General features: G+C 39.5%; 1 protein-coding gene across 1 annotated transcript in view; it reads left to right on the top strand.

Moving 5' to 3' along the window:
• The first annotated feature begins 99 nt into the window (after positions 1-99).
• Positions 100-23,362, top strand: part of LOC105449364 — a 32,742-nt gene continuing 9,479 nt past the window's right edge. Inside the window, exons 1-2 of the mRNA XM_011688549.1 lie at positions 100-398; positions 22,827-23,037. Of these exons, the coding sequence (XP_011686851.1) occupies positions 22,876-23,037 (162 nt within the window). The 5' untranslated portion in view covers positions 100-398; positions 22,827-22,875. The remainder of the gene's footprint in view (positions 399-22,826; positions 23,038-23,362) is intronic.

Raw genomic sequence — 23,362 nt, 5'->3', positions numbered from 1 at the left:
TGGAACTGGAAACGAAAGGCCTGCCGAGGCACGGGCGGGGAGCGCTCGGCTGCCAGGCGCATGGTATACGTATGCCGATGCAAGTGCGGTGACGGTATCACGCCGACCGGAGCGGCCAGAGGAGTCGGTCAGTCAGTCACTCAGTCGCAGTCGGCGAGTCGCTCTCGGCTGCGCGGCGCGATCGCGTGGGCGTCTCGCTTCTTCTCTTCTTTTCTTTTTCACTTTTTTTTCTTTTTTTAATCTCCTCATCCTATTCTGTGCGGTGTTTTAACTTGGTGACGAGAGAACTTGAACCGGGAGGGGCTCTCGCCGTCGTCTTTCATCAGCGGGATTATTCTGCTATCGAAGCGGAATGCGCTACATGCCGGCTGACTCTCTGAGAGTCTGAGGAGAAAAAAGTAAGATTGTTTATCTTATCAATTAGAAAAGAAAACAGTAACAAGAGGGTCCTGTAAGATTCGTATATGAGGAATTCGGAGCCGGAGCGAGTCGGATCCGGCGTTCCTGCAGAAGATCCGCTTCGTATCTAAGATCGCGTCTTTAAATCGTGTGTGTAATTAATTCGCTTTACTGCGTTGTATATATTGGTAACTGTAAGTGAGAAACACGACATTCCGGATCGTGTTCAGAAAGTAGATTCGAGGCAAATCTTTCGAAAGGGACGGGAAACGTGTATCACTTCTTTTCCTTTTTGTATTTTCCGTTGAGTAGACGCACGCCGCGCCGGTGCGATTCAGAACAAATATGAGATAAGCACGCCCATGACGCGTGTAGGAATCGTAAACTGACGGAATTCCATCGAAATACTTATACTTACCGGTAATAATTCTTATTCAAAATTATTCTAATTGTGGGTACAACGCCAAGGCAACAAAAAAGAAAATGTGAACAAGGAAAATTTGCTGATGAATTAATATGAATTCTAAATATTTTCTATTTTACACAGTAGGAAATGACATAACATATGTACTTGTATGTATGAAGATCGAAAATACATATATACCTGAGTCATTTGTGTACTTGGGACTAAAAAATCAACATCAAGATAAGAGACTTTCAGGAAACACATTTTATAGCTTTATATAAACCGCCAAAAACTGAAGAGACAGCAATAAAAATAATTTATGTAAGAATAGTTAAAATTTATATTACAAGAAAACGAATTAAAAATCTATAAATTGAAAACTTGTCGTTTATGTTTGTCCAGTTTTATAAAAATATTTTATAAAAACTAGAAATATATATATCCATTATCGCACTCGTGAGATTATTTTGATAAGATGTCTAATATCACACTTGGTGATTTAACACACGCGTTTTTCATCGAGGTACAGTTAACTGCATGAGAGAAACTTTTATTGACTGATGTACAGTAAACTGTACGCGCGAATACATGATAACCGTCATCGGAATAATCTACGTTAGATTTCATATGAATATGCAAATAGGCAATAAAGAAAAGCATCAAAGGGATCTTTGATCGCCGCATCTTAATTTCAATCATCGATCGTTCTTGGAAGTCTGCGTTTAATAACGGCTTTTTTAATTTGCATTGGGAAATCGAATCTTAGTAAGACAGAATTATTTCTTTTATTTTTTGCCTACACAGAATTTCTTTGCCATGTAAACAAGTAACTGGCAGAACATTTGCGTTCCCAAGACTCTGGTCTCTTGCATGAATTAACAATTAATCTAAATCTGATTTTTTAAGCCCTGATCAGATTTCACTTCGAGCTCCGACTTCCCGAGCTCGACTTTCGCAAGCGCATTTTTCCGCGGTGCACTATTACGTACTGTCCGCCCTGTTGTGATAAAGTGCCCGGTTAATGTAACGCCATGTGATAAAACTTATAGCTTCTACTTTCGAACAAACCGCGCGTTCGCGCGCGCGCGCACGCGATACTCGGTGCGCACGTGCGCCTGGATTTACGCACGAATAAATCCTTAAATCGCTCTTGCGTTTAATGCCACGTTTTGCGCTGCTACCGCGTCATTGTCTCTTACGATACGTCACGTGCGACCAAAGTCCCCCCTCAGGTTTCTTCACATGAAGGACAAAAAAGAACCGCGTATTAACGATACATTATATTTATAATTTTCCTTTCATAACGTTTCCTTTACGGAGGTCATTTCTATCGGCGAATCGAAAATTTTTTTTACTCTTTACCTGCGGTTGAGAAGTGACTCGAAACTATATGAATAAAAGATCGAGACAGCCCAGATTTGTGTTATGAATCGGAATTTATCCTACTGTCATTCACGATGACTCTATGCACGCCTTACTCATTCTCCTTCCGAACAATTACGCTTGAATTCTCTTTAAGCATAGCTTGCACAATGGTGAACCAAGTCATTATTACCTAATAATAATAGCTCTATTCATAGCGTCTCAGTCCTATCGGTTAGGCTTACTTGCGGCGTAAGTGCATATCACGAAAATGTGTAATGCGTACGATGTCCCTGAAACGAGTTGTTAAAATTTAGAGGAAAAAAAGTCGCATTGTACGTGCCTCGAGAGAATTAAAAGAAAAAAAAAATCACTCAATGCGCCTCTCTGTACAGCGAATACTCTTCATCTCTCCGGTATAGAGTTTTTTTTCTACAGCTCAAACATACACAGCTCACAGAACAAAACAGAGAAACGGTCAATCCATTCTATTTGCACAGTAGTGCATAAAAAGTTACTTTACACGATAAACGCAGAACGCATAAACCTCAGCTTGACTCATTCTCCGGCGGATTTCCACGTGCGTATATGTTGTATATGTGGTGGACTCGCTCGAGTCCTCATTCAAGATTGTAGTCCGTCATTTATCAATCTGCGGTTACTCATTTATGCATGTTTACATGCTATTTAAATTAATCACGTTTCCGCAAAGAATAATTCCATGATAGACGCGGAATAGCGTTCAGCATGCTTTCTCTGTCAGCGGATTTTTGTTTTAGCGATAGCCAGGCAACTACAACAACTATCTCTCTCTTATTTATCAACTCATAATTAGTCATTTCTACAGTTTGTGAGATAGTTCCTGTCAATACAAGAATGATTCTGTGTGCAAAACTTAAGCAGAATGCGTACGCGTTCAATTTAATTTATCCGCCAGCAAATATTTACGCGCATCCCGGCTCGTTGGGATTTTACTGCAACACCCCGCGATTTGCATTTTATGTTACACATGCATATTATAAGATCTTTCTTATTCTCTTAATTATTGTGGGTGCCAGTATTTTAGCTGATCCGAAGCGCGTGGCAGAAAGAAAAACGAGCCAGCAACTTGCTCGGTCTCGCCTCTCTAAGATCTCTTCTTTGGGAAATTGCGAAGAAACGTTGGCAAACTCCCGAAGTATCGACGTGCAATTGAGAGCCGGCCGTGTAAACTGCGAGTGAAAGTACACGTATAATAATTGCGCGCACAGTGATTATGCTCGAAACCGTTCGCGTCACGTAGAAGTGCCGTTGTGAAATTTTTCTGCGTCTCGATATGGAATATTACGTTACCGTCGTACCGCGACGGTCGAGACCAGCGTAGAATGCAAAGTCTCACGTTACTTGATATAGCGCTACGTAAGGAACATTTCCAACTCCTACTTACATACATTCCGACGTGCTTTGGACGTGCTGCAGCCACCATACGACTCGTTAGGCTTCGTACAAGAGACCTTGAGACCTCGAGTCGCGTTGAGTATTAATATGTATATATATATATGGTTTTTGCGATTGTTCTTTGTCTTGTATCAACATAATCAAAACGGAAACGAGTCATATCTTCATCCGCAAAATCGTGAGTGCGCGGTGGATTTCGTGCGTCAGCGGGAAAAGTTTCACTCGCTTGCTGTAGAAATCATCATTATTGAAATAGACGCTTGATGCACTTGCAGTCTATAAAATACTTAATCCGCGGCATGTTGCAGTCTCGCACTAGCACGAGGATTCCCCATTTCATTTTACATACGAAACTAACTTCCAAATATGAAGAGAGAGAGAGAGAGAGAGAGAGAGAGAGAGAGAGAGAGAGAGAGAGAGAGAGAGAGAGAAATAATACACACCCGCAACAATATCGCCGCAATTAGTATCGTTAAAGAAATTAATAATGCATCTGCCGCTCGCGTTTTCAGACTTTCTATATAATTAGCGCAAAATCCTAACTGGCAGTGAGAGCGGGTGATTTATGGCTGAAGATAAGAGCGATCAGTCGCAGAATCTCATCTTTCCGCGGAGCGGAAGGTTTTGCGGTGCGCGTTGAAGGAATTCGCTTTTCCTGCTTTTACGAGAGGGGGGGGGAGGGATCTTCTTTCGTTGACTTAACATACTCGGGATCTGTCGATGAAGAAATGAAAAGTGCAAGCGTCGGAATGGACTTTCAGCCGGAAGCAAAAATAAAATGCGCATCCTTCCAATGCACGCCCCATTGCGCCTCTCGTCAAGATTTTCTACTCATCATCGGGAAACGCCCCGGAAGCCGCCGTCGTGCGTATAGAAAGTTCGACGCGTTTATCACTGTTTTTATCGCGTAGTGTACGCGACATCACAATAGAGACAGCGAAACCAGAAAGTAAATTTATGCGTTGATTTCGCTAATATTTACCTATTTGTGCATCCATATAGAAAAATCTAAAATTTCACAAGAAAATAAAATATGACCGCGTTACACATCAAGAACTTAAAATATACATAAAATTATGTTTCGTTCGTTATTTTTGAACAACAAAGAAACAGCACATGACGTTATAGTTCTCGCATTTTCTTTGTTGCATGATTTTAACTCATGTGCACCTGTTATAATATCAATAATTATTTCGTAAGAAAAAAGAAGTCAGGAGCAGATAACATCTTTTAAGCATGGGCAAAATTTTTAATTGAACGTTTTCGCTGAATTGGTATATAACAGTTTGTGCTGAATAACAGATAAATATATGAATCGCTTTAACCGTGCTTTAATTGGGATATTATAACAGCTTTAGCGGAGCGAAAGAATTAAATGGAACGGAGAGAGAGAGGCTCCCGCGCGCGCGAGCCGCTCCGCGGCTGCATTGTTCTGTTTATTGCTTGCAACTCGCCGAAGACGATATACGTGAGAGAATTTACGCACGGTGGTGAAGAGGAATCATGTGCAATCTTCAACGAACGAAAGTTAGTTATGACGAGAAGGTTCGCTGCTGGAAGGTCCCCGACGCTCGTTTGAAGGTTTCGACCGCGAAGAAGGAAACGCCTGTCTGGCGCGGACGTGAGCGTTTATTTTCCGCGATAGCGTGCTATTACAGGAACGAGTACGCGCGAGTACACTTGTCGCGCATATGACGCGAAAAGCCGTAATTACTGGTTAAAATATGTCGTATATTTTTTAAATATTTTTTTTACATATAAAATTCAGGTCTAAAAAGTTTTATCTCATATTGATACTTTACAAAAAAAAATTATTCTACTTATAAATGGAGAATTTTTTTAGCATTTCCTCTAAGAAAAAATTTTACAAAAAATCTTACCTGAAACATATTCCTCTACAACGTATATTTATCTATAACACATATTTATCTATGAAAAAGGGGACGTATAAACTATGATCGAGAGCATGCTCAAGAGTTATACGATATTCCTCTACATTTTAGAATATTTTCTTAAGGCCAAAAATATCAGAGGAAAATCCTATAGAATTAAGAGGATACCGCTAAAGAATAGAATATTTTTTTGGGGTGTTTATATATCATTTTATCATGACGATCCTATATAAATATTCAAGACGTGCATGGATAGAGGAATTTTAAGGAATAATTTTTTCGAAGATTCAGGTGATCGAATGAGAGTATTAGACAACTTCCGCGTAAATTCACCTTGCACAGTCTTTGTCTTGCTTCGATTTTACTTCATAATGAAGTCCTCGCAATGCTTTTCTCTCTGTGATGCAATACTCGGCAAGTTGTAATTGCGTTCCGTTAACGGCAACAGTATTCCGATTTCGCAGCTGTGCGATTAAGCGAGACGGATCCGTCCGTGTCCAGATGATTTCAGTATCGATCAACGTCTTGGATCGATATTCTCCCTAGGTGAATCGGACATCGTGCGCGCGAACGACTTCATCAAATTAATAGCCCTCTATGTTAATTGTTCAAGAAGGATGCGTGGCCGTTAGCTGTGTGAAAGCCACGTAATTTAATAATTACGTAGATTGAATCAGTTTTCAGGTGGCGAAATCTTTGCTGGATCGTCGCTCTCTTGCGATGTTTCGCAAGAACATAAAGCGTCTTCACGCGATGTATCTATCGCCGATCAAACTTTCAATTGGCACGTAATGCATGTAATACACGCTTTCCCCACCAATTGCGATGTCTCGTTAATTTTGAAAAAAAAAAGATCCTTTCAACGTTTCAATTAATTCATTTTTTAAAGAGAGCACTGCAAATAGTTTAAAAAATTACGCGCGATGAGATTTTTCGATAGGGATAACAGGTGCTAGCAGTTTCTAAGTGAGTATAACTATTTGTGATGCTCTTTTCTTAGAGTTATTATAGTAAAATCTTTTTCTAGTAAAAATAATGGTATAGTCATTTCGTATCAAAAACGTATTAAGAAATAATAATTTTTTATTATTATACATTATATTTCTTTCCATGTAAAAAAAATATTCTAAAATTATCTGAAGTTTTTTTTAGAGTATTCATATATGTATTTTACTACTGTTGTAGTAGAACTCGAAATTCGACGGCGTCACAAAGTTGTTTCGCTTTTTTAAGTGTATTATCCAAATGCCAGAAATAAGCTGCGGCATGGAACACGAGCACGGAACGCGAAGCGATTCCCGTATGTAGGAAAGCATGGCAGGCTCTTCGAGCCTCAATTCTAAATTTAGCGTCCCGCGTGTTTTTATAACATTTTTCAGCTGGACGCTTTTAAGCCACGCAGCGTGATGCGTTCGAGATGCACTCAGATGATCTTCCGGTGCAACGCAAGAATGGATGAGGCAATAATGCGTTTATTTATTCTCTACAACGTACAATTTTTATTTTATTCCTGATACTTATTTCTAATATTTGATAAACTACATATTTGATTCTAATATTTACTTCTATAATATTTGATAAACTAACTGATTATTTATATTACGCATACGGCAAAAAATTTTCGTAAAATAACCAATAAATAACTATATTGAAATTACTTTTGAAAGTCTTTGCTGCCTCACGATTTGCGAATGATTAGTTTATTGGATGGTGAGAATTTAGGAACGACGAAACTTCGGACTGTAACGGTTCGTGCTTTTGTTTCGAAACTCTCTCTCCCGCTTCTTCTGGGAGTGAAATGCCAGCTCAAAGGTCATCTCTATCGAACGACACAACTTAGCTTCACGATAGCAAGAGTATTGTCTTGCACAATTAACCGGAAAGTTGAGCGAATGTTGGTGCTGCAATATAAGTTTCCGCGTAAGTAAAGGAACAATTAGCACATTGACTCTGCCTGATAGTGCCATAAGGGGATACCGATTCACATATCACGCAACAATAGATCACATGAATAAAAGTGAGAGAAATATCTTTTTCCATAAATAGAAGCAAATTGCTCGCAATCAGACGTAAAAGCAGGAAGCAAACACATATGTCTTGAGTATTTCACGTGAATAATTCTCTACTTTTGTAATTTCTTTGTAAATATGCGGCTCTGTTTTTATCGTGAGACGTATCATCAATCCGGTAATATAAAATTATGTAATGAATTTGCTAATAAAATAAAACAAATTTAAATGTAGGTCTTTGGTTGATTTATTATCTATTTATTAATCTAATTAATTAAATTATTTAATATATATATGTTAATTAATATAGACAATAGGTGTTATACTTTCCTTCAAATACAATCGTGATGAAACGCCATTATTTGCTATTTCATATTGCACCTAACGATAGAGTGTGAGCTTCGAAGAAAAGATTATCGGAATTGAGAAATAACTGACAATGAAACGTTAGACGCTGAACTGGAACAACTGCAGCGATGTCATTTCTCTTTCGAGCACGGAATTGATACTTTCTATGCGGGATGGTAGTTGAGAGACGATTACACACCCAATAGTACTAGCAATAAAGCGTAAAGAAAGACTAGACGTTAAGTAAATCGTGAAAGGAAGAGGAAGTAATGAAAAAGAAACGAAGAAAATTGTTCGGGGGAATGTGGAGAAGGTTTAACACATAAGGTTTAACAGGATGGCGCGTGTCGAAAGCAATTATATTTCGCTTTCTCGGGAAGATGCCTCATGGTGGATGGTTGTGATTCAATCTGCGAGCAGACTGCGTGGATTTTATCATACATCCAAGCATCCGATACTAAATTACTTAATAACGATTGGAGAGTTGAGAAGAGAAGGAGGCAACGCGTAAAAGGAACCCCGCGAGAAAATGCAGAGGGAGACTCGTGGGAAAGCGAGTGAAAGCAGTTTTTCACTTCAACGTACCCTCGTCAATTGAGTGATGTTGGAGATAACGAGCGAGCGGGTACGCGACGAATAAACGTTCGTTCGCCTCAGCGTTGTTTCCCAAAGCGCCATTAGTCGGAATCACCAGCGACGGGAAGCACCGCGGGTTCCGTAAAAATATAGTATAGCTGCAGAGAAATAAAACGAAAATGCAAGCCGGAAAGTTCTCATTATGATAAAAGAAATACTCTCTTTTTGCCTTGAAAATCGCTGGACCGACGAGAATTATACTTCTAGATGTTTACTATTGTTCTTCGAAATAACCGTTTTTTTTTTTTTGGAATTAGGATGTGGTCCATGTTCATTCGTTTATTATCGAATCCCCGGTTCGAGAGCCACTTTTTCTGCTCCACATAAAGGAATTCCGCGGCCCGGCTGTGGCGAACGAAATTGGGAAACGGGCGAGCTATAATAGCGCGTGAATGCACAAAGGCGTGAATGCGCTTCCCCGTTCCGCGCCACAGTCTCAGTGTCAATGCCGCGTGCAGCACACGAAAGTAGGACCTTGTCGGCGGGACACCGCGCGAAATGCGCCCACGAGACTTTCACTTATTACCGGGGGGGAGTGCCGAATAGGAGCCGGAATAGGATTAGCCAGCACCGTGTCTAATTAATACGCGGAGGAACCGGCTTAATGAACGCGCACGCGGCGTGCGCCCGCGCGCCGAAAAAACAGTCGCGTTACCGAACTGCGGTGCTTCTGGATTCATTCACCCTGCCGCAGATATCGGAGTTGAATCTTTCATGCCCGAAGAGATTTTAACGAACGGTATTTTTTGTCTAGAATTATTTACATAGGCACGCACATTTAAATAGATATGAAAATACAATACAATCGGCGGTACTTTCGGCAGAGAATGGAATTTTATGTCGAGACGAATATTTTAGCGCTCTCGCGCGAACTCACGAGCTCGGGTATGTACGATTCTCTCTCGTTCGCGTTTCTTCAGCAGCCAATGCCAAACGCTCCGGCACGTAGCGGAACTTTGCCCCGTGCACGTACACTCCGCCGGGCTATGGTCTCCGATTGCGGACTTCTTCCATCCAGAATGTCGCACGTGTGCCGGCTCGCAGCATGTTTGACGAATGCGAGTGCACGTAGTATTCGCAAGTGCGCGTATTCTTACGCGTATTTACTTCCTTATTCCACACCGATCCGACCGCGCGCGGCGCAATTTTAATAATTTACTGGCGCATCTACCTGTGCAACAGGTACCATTGCACCGTCATTCATATCAAATTACGATAATACGATAACGAATGGTCTGCGAAGTTCATGAGAAACTTGGGCTGGACACCATCAATTCTGTCTCTTGGAATATACGTAGTTATTTATACAAGTTATTACATCTATACAAGTTCTACGAATAATATCGCGTGCAAAAATAATCATGATTAATATAAATTGTCATTATGTACAGTGACGTATACATATTTCCTATAGATATATGACGTTAGAGAAAATTTTCTGACAGATTGAAAAGTATTTATACTTTTTTATGCGCTGAAATTTAAATATATTTATTTATTTTACTTTTATCTGTATATTACTGTCAATTTCTTACTTTCAATATTGTCGAAATTAATTTTCACATATCAATATAAATTCTGGATTAGATACTGGATTGATTATGTATTAACATTTTGTTCTCGTCGAAGCTTAAATTAATTTAAAAAGTTAAAAAGAGTCACAATTTTAGAAATACAGTATACTTCACTGTTTAATGTTTGGAACACAATAAGTTTAAAGATGGAACTTTCTTATGCACGACACTCTATGCACACGCAAGGAATTTCTGCGAAATGCTAAAATACATCAAGAAACTGTCTAATGACCTAATACATCGCGTATCTCTTTTGCTTTCACATGCCTGGATTTAAAGCGACTATTATATAGGAGCAAGTTCTCTACGATACGCGCGACATCCTTCTGACGGTTCATCGTCCCCCGTGACCGAAATCAGAGCTTCGATATCGCTTGCGATTTCGCACCGTATACAGCGCGATCGGAACGTTCGTGGTAAATGAACGAGAGAAAGAGGCATTGACCTCTTTGGCAGCTCGCGCTCGCACGCACGGGTGTGCGTAAACACGCGCGCGTGGTGCGCGCGGTAGTCTCGCATTGCGATGCCAAATTCCGGATAGAAAGCCGCGTGCTGTCGAAACATTTTAGAAAGGCGTAAGAATTGCATTATTAAACTCTTAATTTGCTCCTCTCGAAACGAAATAATTTTCCGCGATCAGAACCGTGGAAAAATGTCAAAATTTTGACTGTATTTACTGAGACGCACTCGGTGTGACATTCCGTTTCGATGACCGTCGAAGCTGCGCGTCGCTCGAACAATTATGAATTTTTCGCGAATTAATCGAACTGGTATACGCAACTGAATCGAGACTCGACACACGCAATGTGTCACGGCGTTTGTCATCGCGTTACACGCGTCACAATGCAAAGTCACTGTGAAAACTGTCCATTATGAATTATCACAATGTGACATTGCACGCCTCGCGACGTGTTTCCCCTCGTGAAAATTTGTTCGAATTCAATTCTGCATTTTATCACGATAGTGTTCTCTGGAGAACGACAATGCTGGGTAATTCCCATAGCTATCGCTCGTGGGTGTGTCATATCGCGATATAAATGCAGTCGTGATGTATACATATAGTATACGTAGGCATACATCTAGTCGGGTTGCTGTTGACCGCGACACGTTAGTAATCAAAAATGAAATTAGTATTGTCTTTAGTAATGTCCATGGAAAGTTGGCGAATGTCAAGAGGAATTTCTCTGGAATTAACGTAGACATATACTTTCAATCCGAAAGTACACGTGGTATTGTGTGCTAACACTTTAGAAATTCAAATAAAAGTACCCCCATCGACGCGATATTTCTCTCCTAACCGTATTACACATGGAGATTTGATAAAAAAAATATTAAAAAAACGTAGTCTATAATTTGTATGTTGCCTTGTTAAATAATTTGTTAAATAATAAATGATATAATTGAATTATAATATTATATATAATTAAAATACTAATTGATTTACACAGCACATAATTCAGAGAATATCATTTTTAGATTATCAATTGCAATTTTACGTATTTGTAATTTTAATTTTATAATCAATTCAAGTTGTAGTAAATTTATATACATTAAGATGCTTAAATTTAATACAAGTGCTTTAGAAATTATTCAACAAAAGAGATGTTAATTACGTCCTGTCTGATATTAGAGAGAAAATTTAAAAAATTGAAATGTTGCATTTCAATTTATAATGCTTGTTATGAATAATTCTTTGTGACTGTCTCTTTATCTCTGAAAAATAATAATTTTTAAATCGTACTATTCTCGCAGAGTAGGTGCGACTCACGTAGGCGTGAATGGGAGGGGGAAAGATGACAATACGAAGCGTTCCTGCAGAACGAATATTAATGATCTAAGTAGGCGTGCACGGCGGAGGGGAGCCGAATAGAATCGAATTTACGAAGCGACCACTTTGTCAATGTCGCAATCGCAAATAAATCTGCAATCCCGTGGTAGCGAAAGAATCAACGGGACCAAAAATGGCTGGGAAAAGATGTGTCGCGAATACGTGCGATTCGTTCTTGCTAAAGAGACTCCGATATTCCAAGCAACGTTAACGACGTTCAGCTTCTTACGGTGTGTTAAACGACGGTAACCTTTTCCACTGAAACCTTCAAGGCGAGCCTTCCAAGCGAAGGCGCGTATTCTGCTGATTACTTGTGCATATAAGGCTCTTTCGCGACATTTTGAAGCGCAGCTGCCTCAAATTTATTCATTTTCACAAGGATCTTGTACGACACTTTCATAATATGAAAGCTAAATATGAAATATATTGAGGAAATATCTTAAAAATTTGAGAAGTTTGAATATAAATAATTGATTGAGTCAACGTGAACAAATTAAAATAAAATAAGTCAATATGTATTGATTCATATCAGCTTTTTCTCATCATAAAACAAAAATATCAAAAAAATATTACGTTTCTTATGGTTTTTTTTGTATGAATTAGTATTTTCTAATGACTTACATAGATTTATAAATGCCCATAATTTTATCCGCGAAACATCTTTCGTCAGAAAGAACGGGACCATTCTCGAAACAGCCGATTCGATCGATCCATTGGTCGTAAAGAGAGATGTGTGACCAGAACAAGATTTCTACGGTTCCTTTTAGGGAAGGAAATCTACCTGGCAGTCCTTGTGCCACTTCGCGGTCATATCATGCGATTCGTCGGTAATAACACGCGGTTCGGTCACGCACAATTCATTTCCATTAACTACCGTCTGAATAATTTCTTCAGAGGAATCCTTATTTAATATCTCGCCATAATACGCGTATAATTGCGCACCTCACTTATAATTCGAACTTCTTCATTTGCGATCAAGAAGGTTCATTTACTTCTTCAATACGACGCGGAACTAAACGAAAGCCCGCTACACGTGGAGCAACGTACACCTGTATTAGAAATTGTTAAGCGTCACTTCGGGCAGTGTGCAACTTCGTAATTTTCTATCGCAAAGACTCGCCGGACATCAGAGGTTCATTGCTCCCGGAAGCGCTATAGTTCTCGCGCGACGCGACAGGTACGTGATGCGGCGGATACGTAAGAATTGCAAGTTTTGAAACAAACGTTGCGCTAATTAATTCGCAAAATTGTTTACTCTAACTACTCTAAGGAATCCGAAATTGCCTTATTAGTCATTCTGTTTGAGCGGTAATTAAACGCAGTCGCAGGGAAAAGGAGAAAGTCTTCGGGTTGCGTGCATCGGTCACTGTAATAGAGCCGCTGCATTAATTATGTCATGGAGCGCGTCGTTTCGCGGAATGAAATTCTAGCGTTAAGATACTCCGGATTAGAGACAGGAAAGAGGAGAGTTAAATCAAAAGAGATAAGGGGTGTCTATAGATAAAATTATTCACCTCAATAGATAAAATTATATATCTTTTGATACCTTATCGTTCTAGCTGCGATCAGAAATAGGCAAATAGACTGATACTTTTCCCACGTTCGAGCGAGGGAGAAAAGGATGACGCGTCTCGACCTGAAACGCGTATGGAAATCGAAATAACTTCGGAATAAAAATTGCGCGATGCTTTCCAGGCAGAAAGAAAGAAGAAAGTGTGCATGCCATTCGATGATCCTAGAAATCGTGATACGATACACGCGTCTGATTTCTTCCAAGAAACTGAGAAAACGTAGGCCCATTTGATCGAGACCGGTTGACATTGAGGAACATATCTCTGAGCATCGGGTGGAGAAAAAAAGTAACTGATATATAAACGGTATTATGTATTAAGTATTATTCGCAAAAGAGGCCACGCGTCATTCTTACATGTATATTTTTTTCGACGTATTCTTTCTTTTTTCTCGAAGGTAACATATGGCATTTTGCGTCATTCGGTGTCTCTTCCGCGCCGTGTGTGTTTTGCCGTTTCTCTCCGTTATATCGTAAAGAAATGATTGGCTATATTTTTTTATGATTGTAATTTTTTGTCTAGTTCTCGTTACATAAAACGTTTTTATGTTAATCATTTACTCGACTAGACATTCACAGACGGGATGTTAAAATGTAATTCTTCTTAAATATATACAACGTAATGATTTTATATAACGTAATAATTTTCATATGGCACTTGCGTTAAAATGCCGGAATTTTAAATTTCACGATACGGTAAAGTTCGCTTCACCATTAGTCTCCTATATGGCTGAACGTATAATAATATACCGCGGATACAAAGAGAAAGGGAGGAAAAGAGCACGGCTATGCTAGAAACGGTATCGCGGTAGTCGCGGGTCTGATTTCCCCCCCCTCCCCCCCCAAACGAACCGTTCCCGTGACGTAGGTTTTCTCGAGTGGGACACGGACGATCTTGACGAACTTGTCACGTGTGTCGTGGGCTCTTAGCAACGCTTCCGGATGACTATAAGGAACGAGGTGATTACGGGGAAGCTACAAGAGCCGCGAAACACACATACGTAATGTGTCTCTCTTTCTTTTCTCCGCGTACGTGGAATATCGGGGACACTATCCGCGCTCTGCTCTCTTCTCTCTGCTCGCCTTCTACGAGCAATGGGAAATCTGGCACGCATCACACGAGCGTTAATCCGACATAGCTCCGAGCACCATATCCAAGAACCGTCTATTAGAACCGGAAATTTTATTCGCGAAGCCGAAACCCTTCTCGCCCGTTACAAAATGTATTGATTTCATTCGACTGTGATATTTTCTTTCACAATGCTGATTTTTATATGTACATCTGTTACTGCTCTACTAAATTGATTATATTTTATGATACAGATATAAATAGTAATTAATCGTAAATCAATAGAATTTTTAATTTTTTAAATCGATCCTTTTTATACGCTTTCTCACTGAATTACTACTTTACCCGATATTTATACCAAATGAAAATTTCTTACATAAATAAAGAAAATAATCTCATTTAAATATGTAATCACACACATGAATTACGCATACTAATAGCAGATTTGTGCGTGCAAGACAGAAACCTGTAAAACGTAGGACTTACCATTCATAGCGTCAAGTCTTTTAAATACTTTTAATCGCTGCAGTTAGCGCGCAATTATGTGCTAAATATGCTAATTATATGCTGCTATAAAAAAATAAAATGTCCACTAAAAATACACGCGACGACAAAAATGTTTTGGATGATTGATGGTCATCCGAAAGTTACATGATATAAATAGATGTCCACTTTTTTCCGAGTGTCTCCGAGTAAAATAAAAAAATATCGTATACTTTGTCGTAAGCTAAACGATACCTTATGGTGAGAGCTGGAAATGATTAATTATTGAAAATTATATGTATATAAGATGCCTGACCCGAAAATAAATTATCTTCGAAAACACAGATGATCCTCATTTTAATGAAGGAATGTAATAAAGAAAGGTAACACGTGTAGATATAGGTTTTGTTTCGCGCATCCGAAAAAATAACTATGATACAAGTCGGATTATGACAATTCACAGTCATTTATTTGGAAGATAGAATTTTCAAAAAGAGGTGCAAGTGGGCAAGCGCGTGGGCTAACATTGGAAATCGAGCGAACTTTCGAACTTTCTGGACTATACGTATATCCTCTTGCTAAAGAAAGACGTTTTGCGATTTACGGAGTTTTACCTTATCTTATCGTGGTATAAAACGATATTCCGCTTTCGGAGATGAGCGAAAAGCGCTAAGCAAGCGTTACGAATGTGGAATTAATCGGCAGTACGATCGCGGTGAAACGACGCCCGGTGGTTGAGGCGTGGAGGCGAGGTGGCGATGAGCGGGAGGATCGCAAGGTTACGCGAGGGAAAGTCCATCTCGCGCGCGCGGCATCACCCACACAATGCCGTTTCGCGCATTCCGATTCTCAAAGTGAAAGACCCGAAGCCCCCGACATTAAAAACGTCATACATATGGATAAAGTGTGCGCATATAAGCGCCGGTGCGGATGCGATGATTGCGCACTCGCGCGGCCCTCATTCAGCCCACAATATATACCGGCGGCGCGCGATAGGTACACACGCATCGCAACGCACTGCGAAAACGCGTGGAAAGCCGGTCTCGGTGCCGCGAGAAACTTGCGCGCGTTCTCGCGGAATGGCGAGGTCGGAAAGACTGGAAAGAAATTTCAGTCTGGCGGATTTAGAGTATCAGGGGCATCTTCTGAATGCAGACGAATAGATATTATAAGCGGGAATTAAGAACAAAACTAAAAATGTAATTGGAATAATATTTTTATAATAACGAAAACGAAAACAGGATAAATTTTTTATTTTGAAATTGAATAATTTAAAATTATGTTAACCTTTAAACCATACCATTACATCCAAAAAAATCACACTAACCACAATGTCGGTCTGACACAAATCGCTATTATGCTCCCGCTAATTTTATAAGTTAATTATAATAAAAATGTTTGAATACTTGTTAATGGGGAAAAGGAAAAATATGTTTTAATGTGAGGGTTAACAAAAAAAATCTCGTATACAATAGAAATAAAATATATTTAAATGGTGACAAATAAGAAAATTGTTGACAAGTAAAGTTTCAATAGCGGTCTGTGAGACCGATATAGTGGTTTAAAGATTAAATCCATTTTATCGCAGGACAATAAAGCGTTCAAATTTTTCTATATGAAAATTTCGTAAGAGCGGTACTGTGTTTTATGCCAATGAAAATGCTTCGTAACGGAATGATATTGGCTGTAATGCGAGAAAATGTACACATTGTAACAACGTAGCGTGAAACAGCTGACCTAACTTTGAGGTTTCGGAATGCCGCGGTAAAGGGTATGCCTATATACCTTCTCGTGCCCTGATCGAATCTGGGAGCAGAAGGATCGGATACACAGTCGGTGCGCAGTCCCCGGTCTAGCTGTGGAGGAGGTGTGGTTACGGTCGAAGCCGGTCGACCTCGTTTAGGACCGGTAAGAGAGCATAATACGAATACGCTGCGCGCGGCGCGACGTCGCGGCCGCCTCGACAAAAAGGAGCGAGCGTTAAATCGATTCTGCAACCGTTTTGCCCGCGTGTTATACTGCAAACAACAGTTTTCGTTTTACCGGAGCTTCTTTACCGGAGCAATGATATATTCGAGCGAACGGACGCGCGCGGATATTCCCATTTCGTTTCTGCAAGCAAGTGTCGAATCCTTATTGTCTCAGAGCATTACTTAACTTTGTTCCCCGGGCTAAGAAATTCCTTACTTCTCTTCGACGAGAGATTTTTTGACGGAGGAATGGTAATGCTGTACTATACGGTGCGACGCTGTGCCCTTGAAATTCGAAAGCATACGCGAAAGCAAAGCCAGCTGTTCGAGTTAAGAGTCAAGCACAGATAAACGTAACGCTCTCCGGAACTGCTGGTTTTAAACAAAGGGGAAACATATATATATATTTTACTTAACGGAACGTGCGGAGTGTTACTTAAAGCATAAAATCGTACTGCAAAGTTCTCTCGCATGCGGTTCTATATTTACTTTGCCTCTTGCAAACACTCATGCATGTCAGTTACTTCACTATATTATAACTGACGTTACAAATTCGTAGTTAGTTAACACGCAATGAAATTTTTTTCACGCCGCGTTTAGATAATCTTTAGGAAAGTGTTTTTTTTTTTTTTTTTTTTCAAGGAAGCCTCGTTACCTGTATTGAAAACCAGATTAGTATTTTGAAATGCAAAGTGCCTCGGGAGGGTGTATATTCATGAATAGAATGGTTCCGGGTCATAAGCCGGAAACCGGTTTTAAGTTCGGCTCGAAGTACGAACTCCATCACTTTCGGCGTGAACAAACGCGTTTTACATATACTATAAACTGAAATACGAATACAAAGTAGCATACGAATCCGTCTTTGTCCGCGCTGTCCGATATTTGTTTATTCATGTACGGCGAGAGAGGAAAACTCGCGCGACGCGACACCGAAATGTGACGCTACTTGTTGCAGACATCCTGTTCTCCATTTAGCTTCGGCGGGAAGTATACAATGCGATCGTCTCTCTTCTCATTTTTCGCGCAATTATGTGAAACGCGTGCACATTCGCGTCTCTGGCTCTTGGAAGTCGGATGACCCAAATGAAATACTCGGGCAGATAAAGAAGTCTCGCGCGGCTACAACCGGGTAGTAAAAGAGGAGAAAAAAGAATGTGGAAGACAAGCGGCATCTTGAAATTGCTCAAATGTATCTAACTCGATAAACGCGACTGTGCTAAAGTGCATGGCGACGTGCATTGTCGTCGATGACATATCAATTGTCGCCACTCTGTGTCTCTCTCTTACGCTGTAGTCAAGTAACGTCATCACGTTAAAAGCTTTTAATATTACTGGGAATAAGAATTAGAGACTAAACGTAGCTTTTCGTGATTTAATAAATACGAAGTATTTTTAATATAATTTCACAATTTGTCATAAATCGATAAGTAAATCCGCTTTAAAGAGGATTTTTGGGTTATCACCGTAACTTCTAGTCACAATCATGGTTTGATAAATCATTTTATTAGACCGGAAAGTATCGTAAAGTCTTGTCATCTTGTTTATGAAGAAATATAATATTGCACAATGTGATATCGTTTTATTCGGAATGGCAGCGAGTGCCTGTAAAACGCAGACTATCTGAAGCTATCATAAATCACGGACACCGAAGAATGAATTCAACACGATCGTCTTTATCCGCGTGATGCAGGCGGCACGCTAATAGCGTGAAAAAACGCTCGTTAATCATGCGACAACGGTTCCCAACGCGACGGTTTACTGTTAGACGGGGATTACTTGGTTCGGCATGGCGCATGTAGCTGAGCGCAGTTCTTGCAGCTGCAGCGTATTCACTCAGAACATTCGCAAATTGCATAATGCGAAGCGAAAATTGAATTATGTTTTTGTGAATTTGTAGGTCTTTTCCATAATATATAATTAACTCTAATAATTTTGACATATAAAAATCGCCACGTTCCAAAAAAATATTAATTCTTAAAGAGAAGAGTACTTTAAAAAGTTTACATGATAAAAATGTAAATTGTAAGATGAAAATAATAATAATAGGACGTGTTGCTACTTTATGAGTGGAAAGTGAGCATTATGAACTACATTAAATCGTGATAATTTTACGCTCAATTACAGTCCCGCTATCTCTAATTTAAATTTACGATAGCTCTTTTTAAAAAGCTATATTATTGTTATTATTATAAAAAGCCGTGAATCAATGCATTTTTTAAATAAAAATACAAATCCTTGCAAATCGTATAAAAAACTTAAAGTACTATAATAGTCCAATTGTAACCATCTGCTTTCAAGCTTCGAGCAAGGATGTCTCATATGAAATGATGTAATCCGGTCTTTTAATGCGTCTCGAATAGCTAGTACTAGCTACTTATTACCTCGCTCTTGACCCATTAAGCCTTTTGCCTCTTGAGTGCTCTCGAATGACGTACCCTGCGATCTCGGACGAACGGGTCCACCTCCCTCCCCTTCCTTCCAGGTAACTCCTCCCGTCTTCGTGCTCCGTCGAAAATTCCCAGACGGATTCTTACGGTTGTTAGGGGCGAGTTTAATGCCCGCAATCAAGCGGCAGGCTAACAGTAATTATTGCAGTACGACGAAAAGAATGCGAGTCGCATCGTAGCGGAATCCACACGGATCTCTCACTCCCGAGATCGCGGAAGTCCTCGTTGTTATACTCTCTCTCTCCCGTTCTTTGTAGTGCCGGAGTTTGTAGCGTGTACTTATACCAGGTTTGTGTCGGTGCGACGAGACACATACGTCTAAATCGCGCTTGATAATCTCGCTCATTTCTCCTACATATGTTGGCATTATCGTCGTTACCGTGGGAAATAACGTGAGACGAACGTCGTCGTCGATTATTTATTTATTTCGCGACACACTAAGCACTTTTCTTCGCACGGGATGATTCACAGGATCTGCTTCGTCGTACGGCGTTATCACCGCGTTTGTCATTTCCGCACAAAGGTAGACTAAGCAAATAGTATCGCTTGCATTTATAGCTTACGAACATTCATATTCCATTGATCGAGTACTTGGATTATTCATTGGTTAATCATTATTCGTGGTAAAAGTGTGGCTTACAAATTATTTACAAAATATTCAATATCTAATAAGGAAATCTAAATTTCTTGCAGATTAATATCGGTGAATTCTTAATTGAAAAAGTTAATTAAAGTTTGTTTCCGTAATATCTTTGCTTATATTTTCTTTCTTCTGGTAGACAACCTTGAGATCAATCTGAAGCGAGTTTTGTGGACTGTAATTAAATTTCTCTCTGGACGATTTGAAACAGATAATTAAGTTCTTGAAACAAGAGATTTTATATGGCAGGTAACTAAAACCGCGAATATTTTCTTCCTTCTCAGCAGCACTGTAAGGTTAAAGCCTTCGAGTGTTGCAATATGTAAAATTCGTTGGCATTGAACCTCGCCTTGCTCTTCGTCGTCTGCCATGCCCTGGCGCGCCACACCACGCGTCATCTCAATGGAATGAGAAGTCCCGACAAGGTCTGCCTCTGTAACCGAAGAAGAAAGGAACTTTGTGGCGACCCAGACGATTCCGTGTAAAAATAATATAAAGGGTTTATCCCCTTTTCGTAGAATACGCTGTTATGTAGACACGAGATTAATTTACAGTAATCTCCGAGTAATAACCACACGACAATTACTATGTACAGTTACATGTGGTAACCGTTAATTTATAATAATTGCGAAGCAGCATTATCATAAATGTGCAGTTACAAGTCATCAAATGTAAGATTTGTGCATTCTGAGTTAACGCGATTTGACGGTTTAAAAAAATGCGAGAGAGAGAAAGAGAGACACAGAAAAACATTAAGAATTCTATGCAAGAAAGATATTTAAATGTACATAATTATACGTTATAATGGTAATAGATTACTATTTTTATTTAATTAATTATTTACATTGTGTGTTTAATTAATAACAGAATACATAATTTTACAAATAACTTTATTAAAACGGGCATTAACTTATTTATTTTAATGTAAAAATATAAAAAAGAATTCAATGTATGTAATTTTTTAAAATATAATTTTGTAACTTTTGTCGACAGATTAAGACTTTTACTTTTAAATTAGATTTAAAGATCCTTGATCTAAAAATAAGATGAATTAAAAAAACATTTACTTTTAAGTTATAAATTATCTTTGAAAAATACTTGAAAAGAAAAAAATTATATATCTCTAACAAACAGGCCATTTTTTATTCTTTAATATATGCTACAAAAATTATTTTCTACTAATGAATTCACAGAGGAATAAATATGTGATTACTGCATGTAGCATTCTTGAATTTTAGAAAATTTTGCTAAAGCGTAGCGATATTTCAAAAGAATTAAAACACATTCCAAGCGTAGCATTCTTGAGTATTTGTTTACCTAGACCTTTTGAACCCCAGTTAATCGAAATAACAACCTTGAAGTTCCTATTGCTTTGTCGCAAGAATCACGCTCGCCTCGATGCCAATGCACGTACTGCAATTCAATCTTTTTCCCTTCTTCCGTTTTCTTTCTTTTTTTCTACCTTGAACTGGGCAAAGGATTCTTTCTTGATTTTCTTCGAAGAGCTTGGTATCCGGCCAAAAGGCACGTTCTCGCGATGTTAATCCAAATTTTTACGTGACCGCGTCGCAGATTTTTCACGCGTGCGAGAGACGCGGACAGGAACGCGAGAGACGTAACGGATCAACGAGATCGGCCAACGGTACTTCGTGCCTGGTCTGCGAGTGTACTCGCAAGTCCTGCATGCTAATGGGACATCACCGCGGACGACGTCTCGTGCGACTCTTTTCGTCCTCGATGATATCCTTCGTTCCGGTGTGTCGCGCGCACGCGATTTCCCCTGCGATTAATATCTAAGCGATGAGAGAGAGGGTTCTCACCAGTTTTGCAATAGACGGTGAATATTTGTCAATAGAGAGAGGATGATTCGAGAAGTTCCCGCAACATCGTTGCTCCCTGCGTCGTTTGCGAATGGAAACATTAACAAATCGTTTCATTTAGGATTACGTAAATTATACAGAATATTTTACGTATTATAAGTTACTGCATCAGATTTTAATAATTTGTAAAAATAAATTTTTCACTATAACAATGCGCCAATTGATACAACCAAAAGTGTACGATTTTTCGTGAAGCACAACTTTAGAATGGAAGTGATCTGAAGAAATATTCGAAGTGCGGATGTGCATGGAGCAAAATAAATTCCTTTGTTTTTATACTGGAAAAAATTGCTCGACTCTCGTTTTCGATTACCTTCGTAGAAAGAAAAATTCGCAATGGCACAATATTCTTACGTATTACTTGCTAATGACGGGTACGGGCTAGGCCATCGCTGTTGGAAATAAAGCCGAGACCGGAAGTGAGGCAATTACTCAGCCGGTCGGGCAGCCCAGTCAATTGTCCCGATTGTATTGCCGCGGTAGCCGCTGCCGACGCCGCGGACAGGAAAATGTACTCACTCGTTTCGTTTTGGATTTTAACGACCGTCCAATGTAATCGCTCGTTGACAGCCGCGCTTCATTGCGAAACGAGTTCTAGGGAACGACTATTAGTTGACCACGAGCCATGAAGAGTAGCGATGATCTTTTTAAGAGGAAATCCAATTCGGAAAATTTGGAAAAATTTTGAAAAGAAGCGCTAAGCGATTTTGCAGCGGACAAATTTATTTTTCACACGTAGGTAAGTATATTTTCACGGAACGAAATAATTTCTCGCGCGCCATCACGTCCGTCCGCTGCGCGTGCACAATGCACCGTTGGATCCGTCGCACCGGCTGGAGAATCGAATCGATTACTATTTTACCTTTTTCCTTTCAGAGTGATGATGTAACGGGGCTTTCGCTGTCGCTGTCGCGGTGAGGCAACAATGTCCACACAATGCAATCGCTTCGTGCAAAACGCCTGGAAGAAGGAGCTCTGCTCCAACTGCTTCAAGCCGAAGGAGGAGCATGCGCCGGCTGACGATACCTTGCGATTGAACGTCGAGAAAGCTTCCACGAATCTGAAGATTGATCATCTTCAGCTGCAGGTACTGATACTCGCACTCCTTGTATCGTATATAATTGTCTATATTTATATGCATTGTATTTAGATATGCACATCCAAATTTTTCATGAATTAGATTGTCTATATCAATTACTTAAAAAAAATTTTATATACTTTGTTTACGTATATATATTGACACTTATAATTATTAGATTTAGATTATTCAGTTCAATTTACATATATGTATATGACACGCGTTAATTAATATTTTACTCGAAAGATCGATACATAGTAAGTATATCAAGCATTTTTTACGCTCTATCCTCGTGAGAGTTGTATTGAAAAAAACTTGTTTCCCGAGTTATTTG

This window comes from Wasmannia auropunctata, unplaced genomic scaffold, assembly GCF_000956235.1.
Source record: "Wasmannia auropunctata unplaced genomic scaffold, wasmannia.A_1.0 LD336076.1, whole genome shotgun sequence".
Lineage (NCBI taxonomy): Eukaryota > Metazoa > Arthropoda > Insecta > Hymenoptera > Formicidae > Wasmannia > Wasmannia auropunctata.
This window is presented reverse-complemented; position numbering and strand designations above follow the sequence as displayed.